Source organism: Oncorhynchus mykiss, unplaced genomic scaffold (genome assembly GCF_013265735.2).
Source record: "Oncorhynchus mykiss isolate Arlee unplaced genomic scaffold, USDA_OmykA_1.1 un_scaffold_336, whole genome shotgun sequence".
Lineage (NCBI taxonomy): Eukaryota > Metazoa > Chordata > Actinopteri > Salmoniformes > Salmonidae > Oncorhynchus > Oncorhynchus mykiss.
The window spans coordinates 48,604-76,009 of NW_023493784.1; the positions used below are offsets into that span (position 1 = coordinate 48,604).

At 40.8% G+C, this 27,406-nt stretch overlaps 2 protein-coding genes and 1 pseudogene across 2 annotated transcripts; all 3 read right to left on the reverse strand.

Moving 5' to 3' along the window:
* Positions 1-7,485: 7,485 nt before the first annotated feature.
* Positions 7,486-9,061, reverse strand: LOC118951914 (interferon a3-like). Its single transcript, XM_036973857.1, has 5 exons — positions 8,831-9,061; positions 8,601-8,672; positions 8,290-8,439; positions 8,052-8,150; positions 7,486-7,937 (listed from the first exon to the last, which is right to left on the reverse strand). Exons 1-5 carry the CDS (start codon positions 8,978-8,980, stop codon positions 7,848-7,850), a joined length of 561 nt encoding a protein of 186 aa, XP_036829752.1. The 5' UTR covers positions 8,981-9,061; the 3' UTR covers positions 7,486-7,847.
* Positions 9,062-20,649: 11,588 nt separating this feature from the next.
* Positions 20,650-23,699, reverse strand: LOC118951910 (annotated as a pseudogene).
* A 2,026-nt stretch (positions 23,700-25,725) lies between these two features.
* LOC118951916 (interferon a3-like) lies at positions 25,726-27,196 on the reverse strand. The gene is made up of 5 exons (XM_036973859.1): positions 27,004-27,196; positions 26,808-26,879; positions 26,170-26,322; positions 25,930-26,028; positions 25,726-25,812 (listed from the first exon to the last, which is right to left on the reverse strand). The coding sequence occupies exons 1-5, from the start codon at positions 27,151-27,153 to the stop codon at positions 25,726-25,728; spliced, it is 561 nt and encodes a 186-aa protein (XP_036829754.1). The 5' UTR covers positions 27,154-27,196.
* Between the last annotated feature and the right edge of the window lie 210 nt (positions 27,197-27,406).

Here is a 27,406-nt window from a genome sequence, read left to right on the forward strand (position 1 = left end):
AATTGTTACATCTTCAGCTATTTGCTATTTTATCATGAAATTTTGACCTTTCAACCAGGATTATTTTGATGAAAAAAATAAACATGTGAATCCATCGGACTATGGCCGAAATAAATATCACCATATAGAACACATTTAGTTTGGCCTTTCACTTCGAAAACCAAAGTATTTAATGTTTGAAAACGCAACACCTTTTCAGTTGCACACAGAAACTTTGGTGTCAACTACGTTGTAACCACCTGCTTATAGGGTAATTGTGGTTTGTGGACCCCAACTGTCTATGTAAAGATACAGATCAACCTTGTATGGGTTGTATGAATTACACACTCAACATTACTTTATTTCGTTTTAGAAACAGGTTTGGGTGGTCTGAAATATTTTGATAGACCCCCTTCTATATGCTCCCGGTTTTCAGAAAAAGACACTGGTAGCCTATGAAGTGCACAGGTAGAATTGACCTTGGGAATACTGCTTAAATTTGAGCCTATATTGCGGGGGCTTTTGAATCTGGGCCATTAGGAATGTGTGCGTATGATACTTCTTTCACGTAGATAATCTGTCTCTGTATTCAATAGTCTTGTCTTTAATGGGCTTGTAAATACATATTTTATTTATTCCTCCGGTTATGTAAGTTGATGGGAACTCTGCATCTATTACCTTTCCTCCCCAGCGACTGAAGAGTATAGGCTTTGTTTTAAGAGCGATTGGTACTCTCCATTGAACTAACATTCAAAATATAATAATGATTATGTTGCAGTATATACTTTATATTATTAATAACTACATGAATAAACCATTTTTTACAGTGATAACATGCCACAATTATATGATATCTTGTTTAAAAGTGTATTGTAAAGGCTTTTGTTGTTTTTCATTGAAGATGATGTTGGTATGGTATTATGGTAACATTTCATTGAGAAATTCGTCTTCATTAATCGGTTCATTCAGGTCACACATCTTTACAAAATTACTAGCACATTTCTAACAAATATAAGCTGTGTGTGCGTGTGTTTATTCAAATATTATACACACTCTAGAAAAGGGTTCTATATAGAACCTTCAGGGGTGATATATATGAAACAATCAATAAAACCCTTTTTGGTTGTATCTAGAACTTTTTACTTATAAAGAACACTATTACTTATAAAACATGTTTTAATAAACTTATGCAAAATGTAACTACAACATGCTACCATGACACGTACATTCTTGGCATTTTTAAATTCTTCTGAAAATGTCTCAGGATGCCCTCTATTTCAACTCTCAAGACCTCCCGTGCGCACGAACTGATTTCTGAAAGAAAAAGCAGGAAACGAATATATTTTATTTTATTTTAAAAAGAAACATGGCACACATAGGCTTACATCATAGGTATAGGGACCCAAAAACAAACAAAAAAGTAAACATAGGAGATGTTTTACCTCATGTGAAAGAAAGTCATCCAGCTGTTTGAAGTAGTTCTTCACCTTATCTCCAATGCGAGGGTTAAGATGCACACTCATGTTTCTAACCCGGGAAAAATAGTAAACATAACAAATAACTTTAATATGAATTTCCTTGTGAATAATATTAATACAATGAATTACACGGATACTATGATTAATAAGGTAATAGCCTACTGTGCAATGCAATGAACAAATACAACATCACCAAGTCTCCTCCCTTTGCCCGGTGTCCCTAAGGTCCTACAGACTGCAAGGCCCTGTTTACAGAAGTCTTCCGGCACTACGGGGTGCCTGAGGATATAGTTTCTGATCGGGGTCCCCAGTTCACTTCCCGGGTTTGGAAGGCGTTCATGAAGCGTCTGGGGGTCTCGATCAGCCTGACCTCTGGTTTTCACCCTGAGTGTAATGGGCAGGTGGAGAGAGTGAACCAGGATCTGGGCAGGTTTCTGCGGTCGTATTGACAGGACCGGCCTGGAGAATGGGCGAGGTTCGTTCCAGAATTCACTTCGCCACTCCTCCACGGACCTGTCGCCGTTTCAGTGCGTGTTTACGGTCCGGAGGAGAGGTGTTGGGTACCGGTGGGGGGCATCTTGGACCCATCTCTGCTGGGTGAGTTCCACCGCCTCCATCCTGATAGCCCTGCACCTCGCCCTCTGGGTCGTCCTCGAGGCCTGCGTCCACGTCCACCAAAGGTGGCTCCTCTCTCTGTTCGGGCGGCGCTCGGCAGGTCGTCGTCACCGGTCTACTAGCTGCCACCGATCCTTTTTTTTCCCCTTTTCTTTTGGTTATGTTTGTTTTGTGTTTCACCTGGTTTCATTTTGGTTAATTAGAGGGGATATTTAATCTCGCCATTTCCTTTGGGTTATGTGCGGGATTGTTTTTGTTTGACTGTCAGTAAGTTTTGGGTTGCGTTTTCTCTTGTTCATTTTTTAACAGGTGTTTTTTCCCTGGACTGTGTTTTAGTATGGTTTGTGGCTACTGTTGTAGTCCGGAGTCCTGTTATTTTGAACTTGTTAAACGAAACGCCCTTTTCTTTCGGAACTTGTTTTTCCTGCGCCTGACTCCACACCCACATCTCCTTGGGGAGATCTGACATATTTTCTGAAATTACAACACTTTTTGTAGATACCCCCTCCATTTTAGGGGACCAAAAGTATTGGGAGAAATGAACTTATATGTGTATTGAAGTAGTAACACGTATTTGGTCCCATTTTGATAGCTCCCAATGACTAAATCCAGTTTGCGACTCTACAAACTAGTTGGATGCATTTGCTGTTTGTTTTGGTTAAGTTTCAGATTTATTTTGTGTCCAATAGAAATTAATGGTAGATCATGTTTTGTGTCATTTTGGAGTCACTTTTACTGTAAACAAAAGAAGAATATGCTTCTAAGCACTTCTACATTTATGTGGATTCTACAATAATTTTTGATAATCGTGTATGAATCTTTGAATAATAAGTGAGAAAGTTACAGAAGCTAAAATATTATACCACAAGGACAAAATAAACTCTTACCATTACAACGTTACTTAAAATGATAAGGTTGTCTGTGATGAGATACAAACTCGCTGCCTTTCGTTTGCTAGACGTTCACGTTATATGCCTACCCAGATGCACAAATAGATTGTTTTTTTGCGTTGTTTGTCATTTATTTTTTTACTTGTCTTGGCACCACACCTCTCCCTCTCCCTCTCCCTACCATCTCTTACGACCGGAAATATCTACTGGACATCAGAACAGCGATTACTCACAACGAACTGGAAGAAGCTTTTTTCTTTACAAGTCTGACGAGAAAGACATACTGATTTCCCAGGAACTCATCACTAAGCTAAGGACCCTGAGATTAAACATCTCCCTCCGCAACTGGATCCTGGACTTCCTGATGGGCCGCCCCCAGGTGGTAAGGGTAGGCAACAAAACATCTGTCACGCTGATCCTCAACACTGGGGCCCCTCAGGGGTGTGTACTTAGTCCCCTCCTGTACTCCCTGTTCACCCAATAACTGCGTGGCCAAAACGACTCCAACACCATCATTAAGTTTGCTGACAACACAAAGTGGTTGGCCTGATCACCCACAACGACCAGTCTAAGGAGGAGGTCAGAGAACTGGCAGTGTGGTCACCGGCTTTCTAATCACCACCGATCCATGTTTCATTTTCATTTTGTTTTGTCTGTATTACACACACCTGGGTTCTCGCCCCCGGAGTGTATCACGGAACAGCTGCCGGGTGCCAGGGGTTCCTACTCCAGCTGGAGCTCTACCTGACAGCTGTTCAGCCGGCCCCTTTGGGACGTGAGCTCCTTCATCTCCTGCCTGACTGGAAAAGACCTGGAGTGGGCCAACACCATCTGCGGAAGGGAAGGCCCGACTCTGGATGACTACGAGTTTTCCCCTCATTCCCAGCATAAGGCGCTAGTAGATTCAGGCGCAGCTAGGAACTTTATTGACCTCTCCTTGGCACATAGATTAGGGATCCCTATTGTTCCTGTTGATGTTCCCTTACCTGTACATGCCTTAGATAGTCGTCATTTGGGGTTGTGGCTAATTAAGGAGGTCACAGCTCCCATTGCTATGGGAACACAGGGGGGTCACGAGGAGAAACGAGGACTCTCCTGCGTTTCCTGTTGTGTTGGGCCTTCCCTGGTTGGCCTCTCATGATCCTATTATTTCGTGGCAACAGAGGGCTCTCAAGGGATTGGCCTGTCAGTGTTCAGGGAGGTGTGTAGGTGTTTCCTTAGGTGCCACTATGTTTCCTTAGGTGCCACTAAGTCCAAACCAGGTTTCCACCATGCACATTCCCCCCGAATATGCCAATTTGGCACTCGCCTTCTGTAAAAAGAGGGCGACTCAATTACCACCCCATCGACAGGGGATTGTGCGATAAATCTCCTGGTAGGTGCTGCACTTCCAGGAGTGACGTGTATCCTCTGTCACAGGAGGAGACGGCGGCTATGACAACGTATGTCGCTGAATCTCTGGGACAGGGATGCATTCGGCCTTCCACTTCACCTGCCTCCTCAAGTTTATTTTTTTGTGAAGAAGAAGGATGGAGGTTTACGCCCGTGTATTGACTATCGAGGTTTAAATCAGATTACGGTAAAATACAGTTACCCGCTACCTCTCATCGCCAGTATGACAGAGTCATTGCACGAGGCGCGCTTCTTCACAAAATTGGATCTCGGGAGCGCTTACAACCTGGTGCGTATCCGGGGGGAGGGGGATGAGTGGAAGACGGCACTTAGTACCACTTCTGGGCACTATGAGTACCTCGTCATGCCGTATGGGTTAATGAATGCTCCATCAGTCTTCCAATCCTTTGTGGATGAGATTTTCAGGGACCTGCACGGACAGGGTGTAGTGGTGTATATAGATGACATTCTAATATACTCTGCTACTCGCGCCAAGCATGTGTCCCTTGTGCGCAGGGTGCTTGGTCGACTGTTGGAACATGACCTATACGTCAAGGCGGAGAAATGTCTGTTCTTCCAACAGTCCGTCTCCTTCCTAGGGTACCTCTTTTCCACGTCAGGGGTGGAGATGGAAAATAACCGCATTTCAGCCATGCGTAATTGGCCGACTCCAACCACGGTAAAGGAGGTGCTGCAGTTCTTAGGGTTTGCCAACTACTACCGGAGGTTTATCAGGGGTTTTGGTCAGGTAGTGGCTCACATTACCTCCTTGTGGAAGGGGGGACCGGTGCAACTGCAGTGGTCAGCTGGGGCGGACAGGGCTTTTGGTCACCTGAAGGCTCTGTTTACTTCGGCTCCCGTACTGCCTCATCCTGATCCCTCCTTGGCATTCATAGTAAAGGTGGACGCGTCCGAGGCTGGGATAGGAGCTGAGCTGTCTCAGCGCTCGGGTACGCCACCAAAGCTCCGCCCCTTCTTTTCGAAGAAGCTCAGCCCGGCGGAGCGAAACTATGATGTGGGGGACCGGGAGCTGTTGGCTGTTGAGGTGGACGCAGACATCGAGCGGAAGTCACATGCAGAGCCCATTCCCCCTGAGTGTCCAGCTGGGCGTCTGTACGTTCCGTTTGATGTCTTCGATCGTTTGATCTGTTGGGCTCACGTGTCACCCTCCTCTGGTCATCCTGGCATTGGTCGGACGGGGTGCTGCCTTGCTGGGAAGTACTGGTGGCCCACTTCAGCTAAGGACGTGAGGGTTTATGTTTTCTCTTGTTCGGTATGCGCACAGTGCAAGGCACCTAGACATCTGCCCCGAGGGAAATTACAACCCCTTCCCATTCCACACCGACCGCGGTCACACCTATCGGTGGATTTCATGACGGATCTTCCCCCGCCGCGGGGAAACACCACGATCCTGGTCATTGTGGATCGGTTTTCTAAGTCCTGCCGCCTCCTTCCTTTGCCCGGTCTCCCAATGGCTCTACAAACTGCGGAGGCCCTGTTCACCCACGTAATCCGGCACTACGGGGCGCCTGAGGATATAGTTTCTGATTGGGGTCCCCAATTCACATCTAGAGTCTGGGGGCGGTACTGTCACGACTTCTGCCGAAACCGGCAACTCTCCTTTTTCCGGTGGTGTTCAGCGGTCGACGTCACCGGCTTTCTAGTTACCACCGATCCATGTTTCATTTTCTTTTTCTTTTGTCTGTATTACACACACCTAGTTTCAATTCCCATATCAGGTTCCTTATTTATCCCTCTGGCATACATTTCTGTTCTGTCCATGATTGTTGGTGTCTTAGTGGTTGTTGTAGGTGTTAGTTTGTATGTATTTTCCTATTTGAAATATTGCTAGAATTTTTGTGAGTAAACTCAGTTGTGTTGCTCAAACCTGTGTCCTGCGCCTGACTCCGCTAATCTCTGCACCCAATCACTGACACGGGCCAAACAGGCCCCCATTAACATCTATGGTGCTGTATTGGAGCGGGTCGAGAGTTTCAAATTCCTTGGTGTCCAGATCACCAGAAAACTATCATGGTTCAAATACACAAAGACAGTCGTGAAGAGGCCACGACAAAACCTTTTCTCCCTAAGGAGACTGAAAGGATTTGGCATGTGTCCCCAGATCCTCAATCATTTCTACAGCTGCACTATCGAGAGCATTCTGACCGTTTGCATCACCGCCTGGTATGGCAACTGGTCTTTATCTAACCGTAAGACGCTACAGAAGGTAGTTGGTACGGCCCAGAACATCACTGGGGCAAAGCTTTCTGCCTTTCGAGAACTATATAATAATAGACAGTATCAGAGGAAAGCCTATGAAATTGTCCGAGACGCCAGTCGCTCAAGTCATCGACTGTTTTCACTGCTACCGCACTGCAAGCGGTACCAGAGCGCCAAGTCTAGGACCAAAAGGCTCCTTAACAGCTTTTACCCCCAAGCCATGAGACTGCTGAACAATTAATCAAATGGCCAGAACATTGACACCCACTCCTCCATTTGTTTTGTACACTGCTGCTACTCGCTGTTTAATATCTATGCATAGTCACTTCACCCCTACCTACATGTACAAATTACTTCAACTAACCTGTACCCCCGGCACACTGACTCAGAACCGGTACCCCTGTAAATTTCCTAGTTATTGTTATTTTTATTGTGTTGCTTTGAATTATTTGTTACTTGTTTATTTGGTAACTATTTTCTTAACTCTTCTTGAACTGCACTGTTGGTAAGGACTTGTAAGTAAGCATTTCACGGTAAGTTCAACACTTGTTGTATTCGGTGCATGTGACAAATAAAGTTTGATTTGATTTGAAATATCATACCCCATCTCCAAAAAAATGCAAACCTCGGCAGTTACTGTAATGCTGTTAACATGTCTTGGGGGTATGATATTTGTGCGTCTTTAACTTTCTCACTAATCATTATTCACGATTCATTCAGGATTGCTGTAATCATGTCCGTTCCTGTCTGTTTGTTTGCCATGGTGCTGAAATGTCTTCTTATCTTGCCTCCACTGTGGACGCATTTAAAGGGTTTCCCAGCCATTATGCACGGGTTGTGTGATATCATCAGTCTTCAAGTTAAGACACAACAACACTGTGTGACATTATCAGGCCTATCTAAGGACCTTTTTATTAGGCCCATATGTAAATATGTTAGATTAAAAATATATTTCAGCTGTTAGAGGTCACATTAGTTTATTTCAAATGTATTTAATCGTTACAATAACGAACGTTTCCAATATTGTTGCAATAATAAATACAGTATGCAATGGTCTTCATAAATACAAAAGTCAATGCATGAAAACGTTGTTACATTTTCTATAGCCTAAAAATACCTAGCACATAATACATTATTCAGTATAAAATGTGTTTTACTTCGCGAGTTGTGAATTCACATAATAAATAAATAAAACATATATAAAAATAACCGTGTAAATAAATAGTTGAAAAAATAGAAGTATAAATAAATAATCTCTACACACACACGAGGCTCATTGGTTAGTCAATATTATTGTGACTAGTCTTAGCATGTGTTTCAGCACCACGTTCCTTATGCCTTCCCAGCCGCTTGCGCTGTATTCCTGCATGAACGAAACACACATGTAATATTTTAGAATAGACACATGTTGTGTCATCACATATGAATATATCCTTATTTGGTGAATGCACTCTCTTGGTAAGACAAATTGACATACCTCGCGTTTCAAGTAATTCTTCAGGAATTTGAAGTGAAGGCTCATATTTTTGTTCACTCCTTTGTCAGATGTTGGTAGTGTAGCTCTTATAGCCTTTACCTGTTGGAACAAAATATAAGTCATTAATGTTATGTTATGATTCGTTTAAATCACATTATACGGCAATCTAAAAAATATAGGATAATGTTTGCCTTTTGGCATTAATGTTAATAGAAAATCACAAATCACATAGACTTACACATTGGTCCAGCTCCAAGGTCTGGCGATGCAGGTCAATCATAAACTCGTCAACTACTTCCTGGTCCCAGAAAGAATCATAGTTATCACTTCTGTACAATTTCTCTATAGCGTTCAGAGTTTGCGAAATGAAGACAATCTTGTCGTCATCCTAGAAGAAGAGTGATTTGTTTTAGTACATGCCTTATGAATATCAGAAAAGTATAGCAAATTTAGCATATTCGTTAATACCTAATTATATGTCCTACACTATGAGAAAAAACGTTGAACCAAAACCCTTTTTAAATAGTGTAGGCTATGCATATGTCTTACCTTGAAATGATCGACATGTCTGTATTCCTCGTAAGGGAAAGTAATATGAGGTTCTCGAGAGACCACATGACCCTGAGATGGCAAAAAATAGAATCAAATGATTGCAATATTATTATTGTATACATAAACGAGTAACTGAATCAAATGAAACACAGCAGCACATTAAATGTTGAATAGATGACAACTGCTCAATGACCAGGAACAAGTTAATAAACATTACAGTATCCTACCATTTCCCGAAGCACCGTTATGGTGTTGTTGCTGAACACTTGGAACATGCTCCGAGACTTAGGAAGTGTCCTCATCCAAGTGCATCCGAAGGTTTTATGCCAGGTGCAAATCGTCAGGATCAAGCACATCCAAAAGCTTATTGAACCCATTTTATCGTAGGTGTACTGTAGTTCGCTGACTGTTCGCTATCAACCGAGGTGCAAAATTAGGCAGACTTCCGAAAGACAGCCTATACTTTGTATAATTCCGGAAAAAAATACGTTATCCTCAAAGGACAAAGAGATAAAGTGTCCTTCCTGATCGACCCTCTTCTCGAAATCCAGAGTTCTGTCATGCTGCAATCTGTGTCGATATTTTATACAAAGATTTTGAAAGGTGTTCCGAAAGTGAAAGGTGGAAGTCCCGGTAGACAGGCGCTTTCATACCTGACAGTATATTTTTCGGCCTGGAGACAACGCACGGAAAGGACAGGTGCATCTCTCGAAGACTTGTTCAATTCTTGACTGATTTGTTATTTTATTTTGAAATATTGGATTACCAACCAGGAACATGTTTCAGATTAAAAACATTTACTTGTGAATCCATTTTAGTCAGACGACAGCGTAAATTAATATGCATTTCTTTTCAAACATTTCGTTGTCCTTTCACTTCGGAAACCCTTGTGTTTAAATCTCGTCTTCGCAAACGCATCACCTTTTCATTTACACACGGAAACTATGGTATCCAACTACGTTGGAACCACTTGCTTAAAGGGTGAACGTGGTTTCTGGACCTCGACTTCCTTTTTAAAGATACAGATCAACGTTGTATGGGTTATATCAACTACACATTCAACATTACTATATTTCGTTTTAGAAACGGGTTTTAGTGGTCTTATTTAATTTCGTAGACGAGCTCCTTTCTGCACCCGGTTTTCAGAATAAGACACTGGTAGCCTATGCAGTGCACAGGCAGTATAGACCTTGACAATACTGCTTACCTTGACATTAGTGCTTAAATTGGAGACTGTATTTCGGGTGCTTTTGAATCTGGGCCTACACGCACTTGTGAGTAAAATATGTCTATCACGTAGATCATTTGTCAAAGTATTCCGTATTCATGTGTTTTTATTGGACTTTTATCCAGATATGTGAGTTTATGTTACCTCTGCATCTATTATCTTTCCACTGTAGAGACTGAAGAGTAACAGCACGGTTAGCGATTGCTATACTCCATTGAACTAACATTCAGAATGTGGAGTTATAATTATGTTACATATTTACTGGATATCATGCACTTGCTAGAAGTAATAACTATCTGAATCAACAATGTTTTACAGTGATATGATGATGTCTGAAAGGGCGGGAAAGTATGGCTGGAATTCAGAGTATTGTAAAGGAGTTTATTGTTTTTCATTGAAGATGATGTTGATATGCAATTGTTAGTAGGAATAACATCTCATTTAGTATAACATTTAAACGAAAAAGTCGTTGTATTTCAAGGTTGCTTCACACCATTGAATTTTACAAAATTGCTAGCACAATTTCAACCAATGTAAGGCGTGTTTGTATCTTAATTTAAATAGCATAGCCTACATGGAAATAATTTGCATCACGGATAAATAACATAAACATATGAAGCTTACAGTGGTACATTTAATTTAATCATCAAAATCACACGTGTGTTCTTGGCATTTTTTATTTCTTTGTAAAAATCCCTCGGGATGCTCCACATTTCAGCTCGCACGACCTCCCACGAGCACAAGCTGAAGCGCTGAAATGAAAAACGCTTAAGTGAAAATAATACATTATACACCATAGGTATAGGCTAGGCCCACTCCAGCCCTCTCAGTAAAATGCAACCTATAAGATGCTTTACCTCAGGTGAAAAAAAGTCGTCCAGCTGTTTGAAGTAGTTCTTAACCATATCACCAATTGGAATGTTTTGACGCAGTAGCATGTCTCTGACCTGAAATAGTAAACAACAAACAACATTAAAATCAATATCCATGTGATTACTTGAATAATAATAGTATAAATAAAAAATTATTGTGCAACAAGTTACAGTTAACAAATGAAACATAACCAAGAACGTACACATTCCGAATAGGTCATATATTGTCGAGCGAGAAGGTCTTGGAGCTCCCTGAGATTAACTCACAAGAGTTATGTTTTGTTGGAAGAGCTCGCTGGCTAGTTGAAACACAAGTCTCGTGTCTAAACCTTTCCCCCTCCTGTAATCAGAATAACACTTCGTGTAACCATGCGATTGAACGTGACTAACACAGAAATTGTAGACACTCATGATCTCCTGAGCATCACCTCTTTTGAAAGCGTTGGACTTTGGACCATTATCATTTCCTCCTCTGGGATATAGCCTCTTGGTCTCCTCTCCTATACCACACACATAATACACATATCTCAATAAAATAACAAAATATATGAATGAATTAAGCTCCAATAATCAATTTTCATCTAGAATAAATAAATTGTGATATCACAGTATGCTAAAGCCTATATTCAGACCCATATTTCTAAATATTTCTGCCTATAAGGTCACTTTGTAACAGGTTACATAAATTGACCTACCATGGAAAGATCATTGAGGGTCTGGCGAGTTTGATGAAGATAATGCATTTGCTCTTTTTGGTCACTGCATTTAGCATAAACAACCGGGTAAATAACAATAACACACAGAAGATGTACCACAAAGGAGACATTAAGAGTGGCCATGTGTCCGGTGAGTTGATAAATCCCTGAACACTGCTTCTAAACGTTCGGCTACCTACCCTACCTTCATAGCCTCCCCCATTGATATGCCATGGATGAGGTAATTTGTTAAACAAGGAAAGTTCAACTGGGGAAAGTGAAAGAGCATTGAAAATTCCATTCCTCCACCTTGCAAAGCTGTTGACGACATTTTGCGTTCTTGTCTTCTGTGTGTATATACACATTGTGCATCACGCAATGTATTTTCAACACAGTAGCCTATCCATTTTGTACTTCAATTTTATATTTATTGAGTAGGGTTGATAGCCTACAGTATAAGCGTTTAAAAGCATACTTTTTTAACATCCCTTCTCTCAAGGGATGGAACGTGTAACTATTTGCATAGCTACTCTGTTTCAGAAAGAAGAACATGATTATAATAGTTGGACTCCACACAGCTGCTCCAATGCAGTTATCTTAATATACTACATGTAGCATCCATGGCATTTCATTATTTATTGTAAAACAGAGTGACATTGGAGTATAAAAAGGTAAATCTATTGTTAAGAGCTAGATACAATGCCATGAAGGTGTTTTCCTTACAGTTTCTATAGGCCAAATAAAATAACATGAACAATGACTGCTCAGTGCTCACTGTCAGCGAGCTACTATACAGATTAAAGTCCTTTGTTATTTTGTATGACTGCACGTGGGACAGGGTCATGACTAGAAGGGATCCAGCTTTGGCCAAGTTAACGTTAACGTCAATTTTGATTTTTCTTAGCAGGTTTAACCGAAATTACGCAGCAGGTTAGGATAATTAACGTAGCAGGTAATTGCTTTCACTTTCGAAAACCAACGTTTTTACATATTACTGCATTTCGTCATCTATCTTTCCCAGCAGGTACAACATTGTTTGCGTGCAAGGCTAGCTCACTCAACATTATTACATGCTTATTGCATGTTCTGTTAATAGCAGCCAATGGGTGGTGTTCAAAGTAGGCCTACATTTTGAAAAAAGCATGCAAGGCTTTAGGTTAAGGTTAATCCACTTGTCCATCAGACAAGGAGGTGACTGAAAATGTTGTGTTGTTACATAAAAAATAAAATGCATTATTATTCCCATACCATTATTAGAGAGAAACATGCACATTATGCTACCCTCCACCTATTGGCTACTTAGCTTATTCAAGACGCATTCAAAATGCAACAAAATGCAACACTGCCCCTTTAAGGAATACAAAAATCTCTGAACCTGACTGGCTTTTCAAAGATGGATAGAAATGCACACATTGTGTGCTCTTGTAGGAAGCAACTACTCCCCCATTGTTGACCAGACATTGGCTAAAACTGGGATAATCGCTCAATAACTAGCAAAGAATATGAACAAATGTACACAGGTGGCTACATGCAGCTCTCACGTCGATATCAAAGCAAGCGCATTTTCCCTAGTTCAAAGTGAATGGCTCAGAGCCATGTATGGCAATGGCTTTTTGCAAATATGTCTAATGCAGCTCTGATTGGTTATGGTGCACTGGTCTGCGTAGTGTATGGTCCTGCGTCGTGCCTGTCAATACAATAGATTCATACTCCAATGCGCTCTGCCTACAAGAAAATATATTGCACAGTTAGTTTTGCATACTAAGTCTTGCATAGTTCGTTTTGTTTCGGTATGTTACATTGAAAGTGGCTTCTCAACTTGACAGTTTATAAAGGCACTCAGTGAAGTAAGATTAAAGGCAACGGACAGTCTAGATTCTGCATAGTCCGTTGATTCGAGCATTCCCACAGTAGAGTGAAACGTTAATAGAGGTCACTAAAAGGGAAAATTCTAGAAGGTTGAGTGATGTTCAATCTAGTACTTCTCTGAGCAGGCTTATATTTATTCTGCTCGGCAGCCCAAGGGAAGCTGTGCTCAGATTTGAGGGAACATTGCTTGTACCGATCCAATTAATTAATTAATTAACGTTAATTACCTATCCAAGCCTTTCAGATCTATATGTTTGTAGTGGGTAGGGGTTGTTTCTGGACAGGACTGCCATTTCCACCTGCCCTTTCCCCCCTAATGGAATTCAACCCACCGCTGTGCCTTGTCTGACTTACAAATCTATAGATGGAATCTACTGTATGTAGAAATAGGGAATTTTACATCTCTCCACTGCTAAACCATTGGTTTGTTAGTCAAGTGCTTCATAATCGTTGTCACAGGGGGTTTAAAAGATGGGTGTGTGCCTCATTTATTTCAATGTCCTACATCTGTGTAATATAAATCATTCAAACCACTTATGATTCATCAGTGTGATTAAAAAAAAACATCATCCTTTCTTCTCCAACAACATTGTATATATACACACACACACACACACACACACACACACACACACACACACAGTCTTCACCTTATGGATTTGGGTCGACCGGATGAAAGGTGGGTCCTCCGGAGGTGCCTGTCCTACACTGCAGATACATCTTCCTCCTCCAGTCTGGTGTTGCTCCTTAGCTAGTCCAAGTATGTGTTCTCTGGCCTTCCTTCTGCTGACACCTTGCTGTGGTTGCCAGATGATTAGTTCACTAAAGCTGTTTAGTTAAGCTACGGAATACATTTCATTTCTTTTCCCAGTATTTCATGTACCCCAAATATCAACCAGAGGGAAGCACTATTTAACATTTTAGTGTGAATCCCACTAAAGTGTAAAGCTCTAAATCAAAACATAACTTTGGACCTTTGTTTAATAAGAATTAATGACAACACAGACATTATGGAAAGTGGTCAAATATTTATTTACAACAAATAATAATAATAACAATATTAAGCAATAAAAAAAAGTATAATAATATTGTTTTATATTTTTGGACATTATATTTAGAGATGCCCCCACCCTCACAGTAATCAACATGTAAAATACACTCAGCGGTCAGTTAATTAGGTACACAAATCCTGACTGCCATCAGAACCGGGATTCATCGGACCAAGCAACCTTTTTCCACTTCTCAATTGTCCAGTTTTGGTGATTGCTTTCCCAGTGGAGCCGCTTCTTGTTTATAGCTGGTAGGAGTAGAACCCATTTTGGTCGTCTGTTGCAATAGACCATCCATGACAAGGAGCCACAAATTGTTATTTCTGAGATGCCGTTCTGCTCGCCACTGTTATACTGCGTCATTATGTGGTGGAAATGTAAAATTCATGACATACTATACTGTTTAATTAGACTTACTATGCTGTTTTTGGTTAGATAATTTTCCATTGTTATATGTTAGTATTTTGCTGATACAGGCTAATCTTATTCGCCACACTGTGGGTATGGATGGAACATCAGTGATGTGTACTCCGAGGAACTTGAAGCTGGTTACCTTCACTGAGGGCCTGTCAATGTGGATGGGGGCGTGCTCCCTCTGCTGTCTCCTGAAGTCCACGATCAGCTCCTTTGTTTTGTTGACCATGAGGGAGATGATATTTTCCTGGCATCACTCCGCCAGGGATCTGAAATCGGAGCAGATAGCCAGGGCGAATTTACGAAGCCTCCGGACGCACAACGACTATACTGTTTAGCCAAGTTAAGAATGATGCGAATATTCAAGTCAATAACTGTTGGGTAGCCACATCTTACTCAGTCTGTGAGTCTGTGTGTACAAATAAGAGTTGTTTGGGTGCGACCTCAGTATGTGACATACTGTTTCCACAATCTACAGGAATTTAGATGTGTGGAAACATGCAGAAAGGAACAGACATTGGTGGCAACGTCAGCTATCTAAATGTGAAAAGACAAGCTAATTCAGCTTTTACACACCACGTTGCGTCTCTCTTTCCACCAATCTGCTAAACTGCCACTTCGACAAAATAGGTTGTACTTTTTCTATTAAAGCAGAGACATCTCTGCTTGTTGGGCTTTCCTAATGATGCATTGATTAAGTGGTTGTTATTGATTGCTTCATTTTTGCAAATCTTATAAAATTGTTTGAAAGAATCTGCACTCTTCTTATAGAATTTCTCTAGCAATTTGGCGACAAGGACGGGATGGCTAACTCCGCTTACTGATTGCTCCCGGGGAAACCGAGGTTAAACTGCACGCTTTGGCTGCGTTAGATGTGGCTACCCAACAGACTTTCCAATGGTAGAGTTAACATCTGCATTCAACTGTGCGAAACAATTCAATGTAGTAGGTGGTATTGCCATATCAGGGAAGACATTTCAACTTGAATGCAGAGGCTGACAAGGTTTAGCAAATTCAGCATCTTTCTCACTTGACCTAAAATGAAAAATCATCTCTCTCTGTTGTGAAAAATAAATTAATGTAAATCAATGTGCTACACAATCATTCCGTTAGAGGAGATTCTTTGGCTACTTTAAAAGTTACAGACTAACCTACCTGTTGATAATGGGTGTCTTCAAATAACAAATTACTATTGAATGTTGATGTACACATTCTCTTGCAAGCACTGCACCCGAAAATGACCCCTGTAGGTATTTAAAAAAAAAATATATATAGTTATGCAAGTTGTCAATTGTGTCCAGATTGAGAAATGAGCCTACATTTCATGCTCGGAAACAATAATCAATGGTTTATGTCAGCCCACTCACCAAATCCTGAATAAGTTTGATGTTGTGCTTATCCTCTCTTGGGTTGTGGGCAGTATTTTGAATTTTGGATTAATGAGGTGCCCAATGTAATCTGCCTGTTACTCAGGCCCAGAAGCAGGGATATGCATATGCATGGTAGTATTGGATAGAAAACATTCTAAAGTTTCCAGAACTGTTAATATAATGTCTGAGTATAACAGAAGTGACATGGCAGGCGACAACCTGAGCAAAATCCATCCAGGAAGTGGGATATTTTTGATCTGGGTACTTTTCTATTGAATGCCTATACAGTATGAATTTGGATAGGACCCCAATTGCAGTTCCTACAGCTTCCACTATATGTCAACAGTCTTTAGACATTGTTTCTGGCTCATATTCTGAAATACGAGGAAGAATTAGACCATTCTTTCAGTGGACTCTAAATGAACCAGAGCTTTGAGCGCGTGACTGATTGCGCACCGTTTGTTGTTTTTCCTTTCTATTGAAGACGCTATTGTCCCGTTGAAATTATATCAATTATTTAGACAATAGACAACCTGAGGATTAATTACAAACATCGTTTGACATGTTTCAACGAACTTTACAGGTACTATTAGGATGTTTTCGTCTGCATGTCGTGACTGCCTTTGAGCCAGTGGATTACTGAACAAAACGAGCCAAGAAAACTGAGTTTTTGGGACATAGAGGGACTTTATCGAACAAAACAAACATTTAATGTGTAACATGAACTCTTGTGACTACAAACATATGAAGATCATCAAAGGTAAGTGATTCATTTTATCGACATTTCTGACTTTTGTAATTCCTTTACTTGGTTTTAAAATGTTTGTATGCTTTTGTAAGTGGAGGGCTGTTCTCAGATGGTATGCTGTCCTCAGATGGTAACATTTTATGAATGTTAATTTTGAGTATTTCAGTATTTTGAATTTGGCGCGCTGCAATTTCACCGGATGTTGCCCAGTGGGACGCTAGCATCCCACCTGCGCATAAGAAGTTATTTATGATTTTTAGAGGAGCGTCCTTCCATGTTCATCCAATCATATATATGCAACATGGACCACTCCACCATGTCAAACTGGTTATCATGACAGTCGGCTTTTAGCATCTAAATCTTGGTGGGGCAAACTCCCCCAAAAATGTTTATGCATGTCAGCAAAAGGAATACAACATAACACTAAAGAGTACAATATTTGCACAATAACGATGACAAATGGTGCCGACAAACTGCTAGGTCCTACATAAAGCTGTCCCAACAGCAGAGCTCTCTTTTCAGCACCATGGAGTGAATCCATGACGCTGCTACACCTGGCTATCAGCGGAGCCTTGTCTAGCAGGGAAACAGATCATTCAGCCTCATTTACTGCCTTAAAATAACATAGCTAATATGGCTGACTTGCCTAAACAAATGTGATTTCTACTGATAATTGAGATGTGCAAACTACGGCATAAGGGGACTATGAGCGGATAAGAGGCAATCCATAATTTTGATGAAGACATTCATGAGCGAGCTAGGAGGGACGTAGTCAATATAACTATTTGTTCAGCACTTTTGAAATGTACAGTGACAGAATTCAGAACATGGGCCATGCTTACAGTATTCTCCCTGTGCACCAAGTCAGAACCGTAGTATAAAAAAGAAGGGAATGTGAGGAGACATTGAAAGCTCTTACAATATTCAATGATTACATTTCTCTACAACAGGCTATAGGCTACATATGCACCACCACGTCAGATCAGAACAGGAAATGGACAAACTTATTAGGGTGAGGCATATGGGCTACTAGTATACATATCACCCTGGCATATTACATAATTTATGCAGCAGCATGCAAAACTTTTCTGGACTCACCTTGTCGTGCTACGTTCACTTGAACAGGAAGGAGGCGCTGCGGTCCATCTTTTGGGCACATCTTGTCATCAAAGTCTGGCATTCTCTGGATTTATGGTGCTTCCAAGACCACTGGGAACTCAAGAAAAAACTGGTCGAATCATGACGTCAGTAATCTTCAGGTAGGAATTCTAGAGATCCCGACTTGGAATTCCGAGCTGGATGACTGTTCAAAACGTATTTTCTCTGTCGGAGCTCTTTTTCTCTACAGAATTCCTAGTTGTTTGAACTCACTGAAGTCTGAGATTTCCCAGTTCCTAGTTTCCAATTGTTTTGAACACTGCAAAAGTCATGCTGGATTGACAGCAAGGCCAATGTATTCAACCTTTTCTGGCCCGTGGTGTTGAAAGTTTATAATTTTAATCTTGGAAAGAGACCCTTAAACCCATACTTGGACCACACACACAAGTTTACTGAATAGCAGGCTAGTTATTTGAAATTAGCCACTGATTCCTTACAAACCTCATTGTTGAATTTGCAATTTCCAACTTGTTGTGTAATGTTCATGTCTAATGGCAGATGAGCACTTATACGTTTTATCTACAGCATCTCTTCATATGACAAGGCTTGAAAAGCATTTGACAGTAGATTGTCAACGTGAGTCATGATGATGACTGCTTGTCTAGCTTGCGAGCTAAGATTTTGAACGCTGGATGTTGACTAAATCAGTCCAGTCAAAGCTTTTGCAGATATATCTTGATTTAACGTCATTTAGCTGTGGCCAATGACCTTGAGCCTTCTTGGATGGGCACTTCTAATGTAACTCTATGGCAGCATCTGTTAGCAATTTATGTTTTTCTTCAATAACGGAAACTCCAAAGCAAATCAGGGGAGAAAATTGGTTTATTGTGAGACGACAAATCAATATGTTATGCTGGGAGGTAGATGTTCAATCTCCCCTGTCCTCAGCTTTTCCCCACTGAACATAGGAACAGGATGCCTTTTATAACCCCCCTCCCCAGCCTGGGGTTGACCAATCAGAAGTCCTTGCAGTACAACGTGGCCAATGGCCACATCCTGCCCCCGACTCAATGTACAGACCTATGACAATATGGCACTGAGTTCAGGAGTGGCATTCCACAGAATCCGAACAGATGTTGAACTGAAACCCAACTCCAATTTACAATTCACTATTGACCATTAGTAGGACTCACTAGGACTCACCGGGCTGGAGAGACACACCGGAGGCCTGGTCCGTGGAGCAGGCACAGGACTCACCGGGCTGGAGAGACACACTGGAGGCCTGGTTTGTGGAGCAAGCACAACCCATCCTGGCTGGATACCCACTTCAATCCAGCAAGTGCAGGGGACCAGCACAGGACGCATTGGGCTGTGAAAGCACACTGAGGTCTGGAGCTTAGAGCAAGCACAACCCCTCCTGGCTGAATCCCCACTTTAGCCCGGCATGTTCGAGGCGCTGGTACAGGATGCACTGGGCTGTGCAGGTGCACTGGAAACACCTTGCGCAGAGCAGGCGCAGGTTATCCTGACCCGAGGAGGCGCACTGGAGACCAGGAGCGCTGAGCCGGCACCACCTTTCCTGGCTGGATACCCCTCTTTACGGGGCAGGTACGGAGAGCATGTACTGCACGCACCGAGCTGTGACTGTGCACTGAAGGCACGGTGCGTGAAACATGGCACTGGAACCGTGACCAACTCCGCTCGCCAACCTGTGTCACTCCCCATTTTTTTTTTTTTTTTGGGGGGGGGGGGGGGGGGGGGTTGCCTCTCGTGCTCTCGTCTCTGCCGTAACTCCTGATCTCTCCATCTGCCTCCGCCTGTTTCCAGGGCAGGCTTTTGTCGCCTGCCATGATCTCCTCCCATGTCCACGATGACCTAAACTCCCTTCTCTCCCGTGCCCAGGATCCCTTCTCCGCCTGGCCATGCTGCTTGGTCATTTTGTGGTGGGTAGTTCTGTCACGACTTTCGTCAGAATGAGGATCGGACCAAAGCGCAGCATGGTAAGTGTTCATATTTTATTTCTCAAAAAACACTCGAACAAAGTGAAAAACCGAAACAGTTCTGTCAGGTGCAGACACTGAACAGAAACTAAATACCCCAAAAACACAGGTGGGAAAAAGGCTGCATAAGTATGATTCCCAATCAGAGACAACGATAGACAGCTGCCGCTGATTGGGAGCCACACTCGGCCAAAAACAAAGAAATAGTGCGTAAAACATGGCACTGGAACCGTGACCAACTCCGCTCGCCAACCTGTGTCCCTCCCCAATTTTTTTTTTTTGGGGGGGGGGGGGTTGGCTCTCGTGCTCCCGTCTCTGCCGTAACTCCTGATCTCTCCATCTGCCTCCGCCTGTTTCCATGGCAGGCTTTTGTCGCCGGAAATACAAAATATAAATAATAAATTATTTAAATAAAAAACGATAATTTATTATTTAAATATAATAAATAGACTGACAGGGTCCCACATGATTGTATTCATGCTTTATAAACTGGTAAGGGTGTAGCTTCTGAAATGAGTCTGGATTGTCAGTACAATTGTGCCATAAGGATATCCAATATTTGCAGATGACGTTTCATCTCTTTCCTGATGAGCACTGTAGTTCTGAAAAACAGAACATTTCAAATATTAGTGGGGTGAACTTTCTTGGCAAAATAGTGACCATATTGTCTTGAACAACATAGAATGAACTGGTGCCATATGCATTAAGCTTCTCGGAGTAGGAGAGCTGATTTAGGATCAGTTTTGTCTTCAAGATCACTATAAATAAGTACAGAGGAGACCTGATACAAGATCAGCACTTCTGAGATGCTTAATACATATGTCCCCAGTACTCACTATTTTTTTTAAAGAACACTGCCCCTGTTTACCCTAGTTTATATTCATGATTACATGTATTAAACACATTTCCATACGAAATCAAACTCACCATTTTTCTCAGAACCTTCCTATTCAACTTCTTGAAGTTTCAGTCTCCTCTCAGGTTTCATGGCAGGTGATACATGTCGGACAAAATGAAACAATACTTTAGCATCATACAGATGTAGGATCTTCATTTGATCCCTTTTTTTCTGAGAATTTTTCTGCACGGCAGGAAATTGAAATTTAATGTGTATTCAATGTTTGAAAAGGATTCTAAAGATTGTAATTTCCACTTTAAAATATCAAACTTGATTTGCCATAATGAAAAATGCATCAAAGCCCATGAAAACTTTCCATTAATTATAATCCACAATAATTTACATTTCTCATTGCTGCAATATTATTTATGTGATGTGGCAAACGGGCTCAAAATCTGTAATAACCCATATCCAGTGCGTTTGGAAAGTATTCATACCCCTTCCCTTTTTCCAAATGTTGTTACGTTACAGCCTTATTCTAAAATGGATTAAAGAAAAAAATGATTCATCAATCTACACACAATACCCAATAATGACAATGGAAAAACAGAAATACCTTATTTACATAAGAATTCAGACCCTTTGCTATGAGACTCAAAATTCAGCTCAGGTGCATCCTGTTTCCACTGGTCATCCTTGAGGTGTTTCTACAATTTGATTGGAGTCCACCTGAGGTAAAATCAAATGATTGGACATGATTTAGAAAGTCACACCCTGCTATTTAAGGTCCTATAGTTGAAAGTTCATGTCAGAGCAAAAACCAGGACATGAAGTTGAAGAAATTGTCCGTAGAGCTCTGAGACAAGATTGTGTCGAGGCACAGATCTGGGGTAGCGTACCAAAACATTTCTGCAGCATTGAAGGTCCCCAAGAAAACAGTGGGCTCCATCATTCTTAAATTGAAGAACTTTGTAACCACCAAGACTCTTCCCAGAGCTGGCCGCCTGGCACAACTGAGCAATCGGGGGAGAAAGGCCTTGGTCAGGGAGGTGACGAAGAACCCGATGGTCACTCTGACAGAGCTTCAGATTTCTACTGATTTCTACTGAAACAAGTGTCTCTGGTCTTATGAAATATATTTGGCCTGAATGCCAAGCATTACGTCTGGAGGAAACCTTGCACCATCCCTACGGTAAAGCATGGTGGTGGCAGCATCATGCTGTGGATGTTTTTCATTGGCAGGGACTGGGCGACTAGTCAGGATCAAGGGAAAGATGAACAGAGCAGAGTACAGAGATATCCTTGATGAAAACCTGCTCCAGAGCGTACAGGACCTCAGACTGGGGCGAGGGTTCACCTTCCATCAGGACAACGACCCTAAGCATACAGCCAAGACAACGCAGAAGTGGCTTTGGGACAAGTCTCTGAATGTCCTTGAGTGTCCCAGCAAGAGCCCGGACTTACGCTAAAATGATCGAACATCTCTAGAGTGACCTGAAAATAGCTGTGCAGCGACGCTCCCTATCCAACCGAATAGAACTTGAGAGGATCTGCAGAGAAGAATGGCAGAAACTCCTCAAATACAGATGTGCCAAGCTTGTAGCATGATAGCCAAGAAGACTCAAGCCTGTAATCACTTCCAAAGGTGCTTCAACAAAGTTCTGAGTAAAGGGTCTGAATACCTACGTAAATGTGATATTTCAGTTTTGTATTGTTATTATGTTTGACAAAATATCTAAAACATGGTTTTTGCTTTGTCATTATGGGGTATTGTGTATAAACTGAAGAGGGGAAAAATCAATTTGATCAATTTTAGAAAAAGTCTGTAAGGTAACAAAATGTGGAAAAAGTTGAACATATGTGTACTTTATAAGTCAATTTCTCCACTTGTAGAGTTAGTAGGCTACAGCTAAACCAGGGCTCTCCAACCCTGTTCCTGGAGAACTGCATTCCTTTAGGTTTTCACTCCAACCCTAATCTACCACACCTGATTAATTAGGTAGTTGATCAACTTAACCAGGTTAGTTACAACTGGGGTTGGAGCGAAAACTTACAGGAGGGTACCTCGACATAAACGGGATTGGAGAACCCTGACCTGAACAGGGATTATACTTTAAATAGACCCGTTACTTACGCAGGAATTAAGGTTCTCAAATTGGTTTTCTAGAATTTTGAGGAAATCGTCCAGGTTTTTCTTGTTCCAGGTGACGGACTTCATATTCCCATCAAACAGTTTTGTGATTTTATAGATGGCCTCGTTCCGGAATCTGACTTTGTCCTCAACCTACACAGGAAGATATTAAAAGAAGATTATAAACAGTATAGGCTTCCGTTATGGCATCAATATAACATTGGGTCAAGACCGCAAAACCAAAGCATATCAGAACATGATTAGTAAAAATTCTAGCCTTTACCTCGGCATCATCTATGTGTCTGTAAAGTGATGTTGGGAAAAAGACTGGGGCATTCTGCTTTGTTATATCTCCTCCCTGGAAAACAATCAATATAGGGTGTTAAGTCACGTGTACTTCAAGAGCAATCAAGACAGACATAAAGTATAGCTTATACTGCAAGTACAGTAGGCCTAATGTAGATAGCGTCTCTTGATATCTCTGTCATTATAGCCTTAGCGCCCTTTTAGTATGTATATTCAAATATAGGCTAACAGTTTTCTAACACAGATGCTAAACATGAAACATATGACTATTTTACTTGGTTGGTTGTTTTGCTGTCCTTAATACATGCATTCAGTCTCCTTTTACAGTGTGCTGATAACTCACCATCTGGTCCAGCAGGGAAAGGTATTCTGCGCTCAAGTGACCGTAGTGGTGTCGGCTCCAGTCACAGCAATGACACACGCTCTGCATACTGCAAATAATAAGACAAATACAAGTCCAGCTCTGCATTGTATACATTGTAAACAGCTATTTGTTTCGCTGTTAGTTTTCCATATGAGTTTGAACATATTCATTGTGTTAAGTAGTTTTATGTGGAATTGGGAAAGGGAAAACTGTATGGAGAATTTCCCACCGATCAACCTACCGGAGGCGGTGACTTCCGAAAAAAACCCCAAGTAAATCTATTCACATTCTCCTTGAAATCAGCTTTAAATTATAATTGAATCACAAGGTAAGATTATTCATTTTAGATATCGGCTTGACTATTACTAGCGACTATAGGCTATTCGCGAGCTTTGCTTTCAACTGCTAATAACTTCGCTTGAACCGAAAAAAAAGTCCGATAATATCGTCGAAGGCGAAAACCCAAACTTCTTAAGAAATGTAGCCATATAAGACATTCATTTAGTGGTTTTCGATCAAAGTTAGTCCGAAATATTGTTCCGTAGTCCTCTGCTGTTGCGCTACAACGGAAAAGTGAATGGGAAACGTCAGCGTCAATACCCACATCTCCCAACTTTCATTTTCACAATGACGTAACCAACTTTCAGCTTACTGTTGTCTGCTATGTATGCAATGTTGACAAGCAACGACAACATGATTTGTTGGAACTTTCTATTTTCTTTGTGTGTGTGTGTGTGTGTGTGTGTGTGTGTGTCATAGTGCTGTGCACGTTTTTGACTCTGCAAGGTCAAAACTTGGCATTGGTTCATTTCTCCCTTTTTCTAAATAATGTTGGGATTAATTCATAATATTCAAAGTCTGTTTAACTGTAAAGATCATAGTATATTATCCTGTAGGGAAGTGGTCACCAAAACTGTCTGCACGGTCCTGGAGACCAGCAGGAGAAGGTGCAGGCTTTTTTCCAACCCAGTTCGAAAACACCTGTTCCATCAGGGTCTTAATAAACTCTGTCTTCCTTTCCTGTGGCTGTCCTCGTGAGAGCCAGTTTCATCATAGTGCTTGATGGATTTTGCAACTGCACTTAAAGAAACATTCAATGTTCTAGAAATTTCCCGCATTGACTGACATTCATGTCTTAAAGTAATGATGGACTGTCACTTCTCCTTGCTTATTTGAGCTGTTCCTGACAGAAATATGGCCTTGGTATTTTAGCAAATAGTGCTATCTTTTGTATACCACCCCTACCTTGTCACAACACAACTGATTGGCTAAAACGCATTAAGAAGGAAAGAAATTCCACAAATGAACTTTTAACAAGGCACACCTGTTAATTGAAATGCATTCCAGGTGACTACCTCCTGAAGCTGGTTCAGAGAATGCCAAGAGTGTGCAAAGCAGACATCAAAGCTGGGTGGGTACTTTGAATAATCTCAAATATAACATATATTTGGATTTGTTTAACAATGTTTTGGTTACTACATGATTCCATATGTGTTATTTCATAGTGTTGATGTCTTCACTATTATTATACAATGTATAAAATAGTAAAGATAAAGAAAAACCCTGAGGTGTGTCCAAACTTTTGACTGGTACTGTGTATATATACTCCGGACTCCGACATATTTCTATGTTTCTTATGTCCATTCATTTTCTTTTAGATGTGTGTGTATTGTTTTGTATTGTCAGATATTACTGCAGTGATAGAGCTAGAAAAACAAGCATATAGCTACAGCCGTTAAAATATCTGCTAAATGTGTGTATGCGATAAATTACAATTTATTTGATTAAAAAAGATTACAGCTGTAGAGGACACATTTATTTAATTTTAATATATTTCATTATTACAATAACAAACATTTCCTATCAGGTGTCAATAATAAATACAGTATGCAATGGCCTTCATGAATAAAAAAAAATGCACGGATACATTGATACATTAGGCTATGTATAGCCTAAGTCAATCACATAACTATTCAGAATAAAACAATATTTACTCCTCGGAGTTGTGAATACATGACTACACAATAAATAAATACGTTAAAAAAGCAAATAAGTAAACATGTAAAAATATATAGTTAGATATATGAATAGATACATAGATATATAAATAACAAATATCTACACAACACACACATAACGCTCATTTGCTACTTAATGTTGTGTCTAGTCTTTGTAGGTGTGTCAGCACCACTGTCCTTATGTCTTCCCAGCCGCTCGCGCTGTAATCCTGCATAAACGAAATACACTTGTTAATATTTTAGAATAGACACATATTGTATCATCACATAAAAACATCCAGATTTGGTGAATGTACTCTCTTTGTAAGACAAATGGATCAACCTACCTCGCGTTTCAAGAAATGCTTCAGGTACTTGAAGTGAAGGCTCATCTTTTTGTTCACTCTGTTGACAGATTTGGACAGTCTAGTTTTCATAGCCTTTACCTGTTAGAACAAAATACAAATCATTCATTTAATATTATGTTTTGAATAACATGTAACCACTTATATTATAATTAAGAAGGATAGTATAATGTTTTCCTTTTTGCATTACTGTTAAAGAGGCGAAAATCACAAATGACATACGCATTGGTCCAGCTCCGAGGTCTGGCGATAGAGGTCATTCATAAACTTGTCAACTCCTTTCTGGTCCCAGGCGGTGGACTCATATTTACCACTGCTGTACAATTTCTTTATAGCGTTCAGAGTATGCGAAATGAAGGCAATCTGTTCGTCAGCCTAGAAGAAGAGTGATTTGTATTAGTGTATGCCTTATGAATTGATGGCAAATATCGAAAAATTATAGCAAATTGTAAATTCGTTATAACCTAATTATATACTTTGCATTCAGAAAGTGTTCAGAACACTTCACTATCTGTACATTTTGTTACGTTACAGCCTTATTTTAAAATGTAATAAATATGATTTCATTCATCAATCTACACACAATAACCCATAATGACAAAGCCAAAACATGTTTTTCGACATTTTTGCTAATTTATGAAAAACAAAAACTGTTTTTTGCTTCTTCATTATGGGATATTGTGTGGACATTGATGATGGTTTTTTATTTATTTGTAATCCATTTTAGAAGTGGTCTGTAACATAACAAAATGTTGAAAAGGTGAAGGGGTCTGAATACTTCCCGAATTCAGTGTTTAATCCACTCTTAGAAAAAAAAGAGTTATGGATAGAACAAAACATTTTTTATGCATATTTCTTACCTTGAAATTATTGACTTGTCTGTATTGTTTGTCAGGGAAAGTGATCTGAGGTCCTCGAGAGACTTCATGACCCTGAGATGCCAAAAAATATAAACAAAATATTGCATTATTATTATTGTACAAAAATGAAATGTTGAAAAGATGACAAGAGCTCAATGACCAGGAACAAGTGATTAAACATGACCCTATATCCTACCATTTTCTGAAGCATCGTTATGGTGTTGTTGCTGAACACTTGGAACATGCTCGGAGACCGAGGCAGTGTCTTCATCCATGTGCATCCGATGGTTTTATTCCAGGTGCAAATCGTCATGACCAAGCACATCCAAAAGCTGATTGAACCCATTTTAGCGTAGGTCTACTGTAGTTCTCGGTCTGTCCGCAATCAACGTTGGTGCACTTCCGAAAGATAGACTACTTCGTATAATTCCGACAAAAGTAAGTTGTCCGCAACGGATAAAGATATAACGTGTTCTTCCTGACTGATCAATACCAGTTCTGCCACCCAAGTTCTTCCATGCTCCAACCTGTGTCGATCCTTTATACAACGAGTCTGCAAGGTGTTCCAAAAGTGAAAGGTGGAAGTTCCCTTACACTTT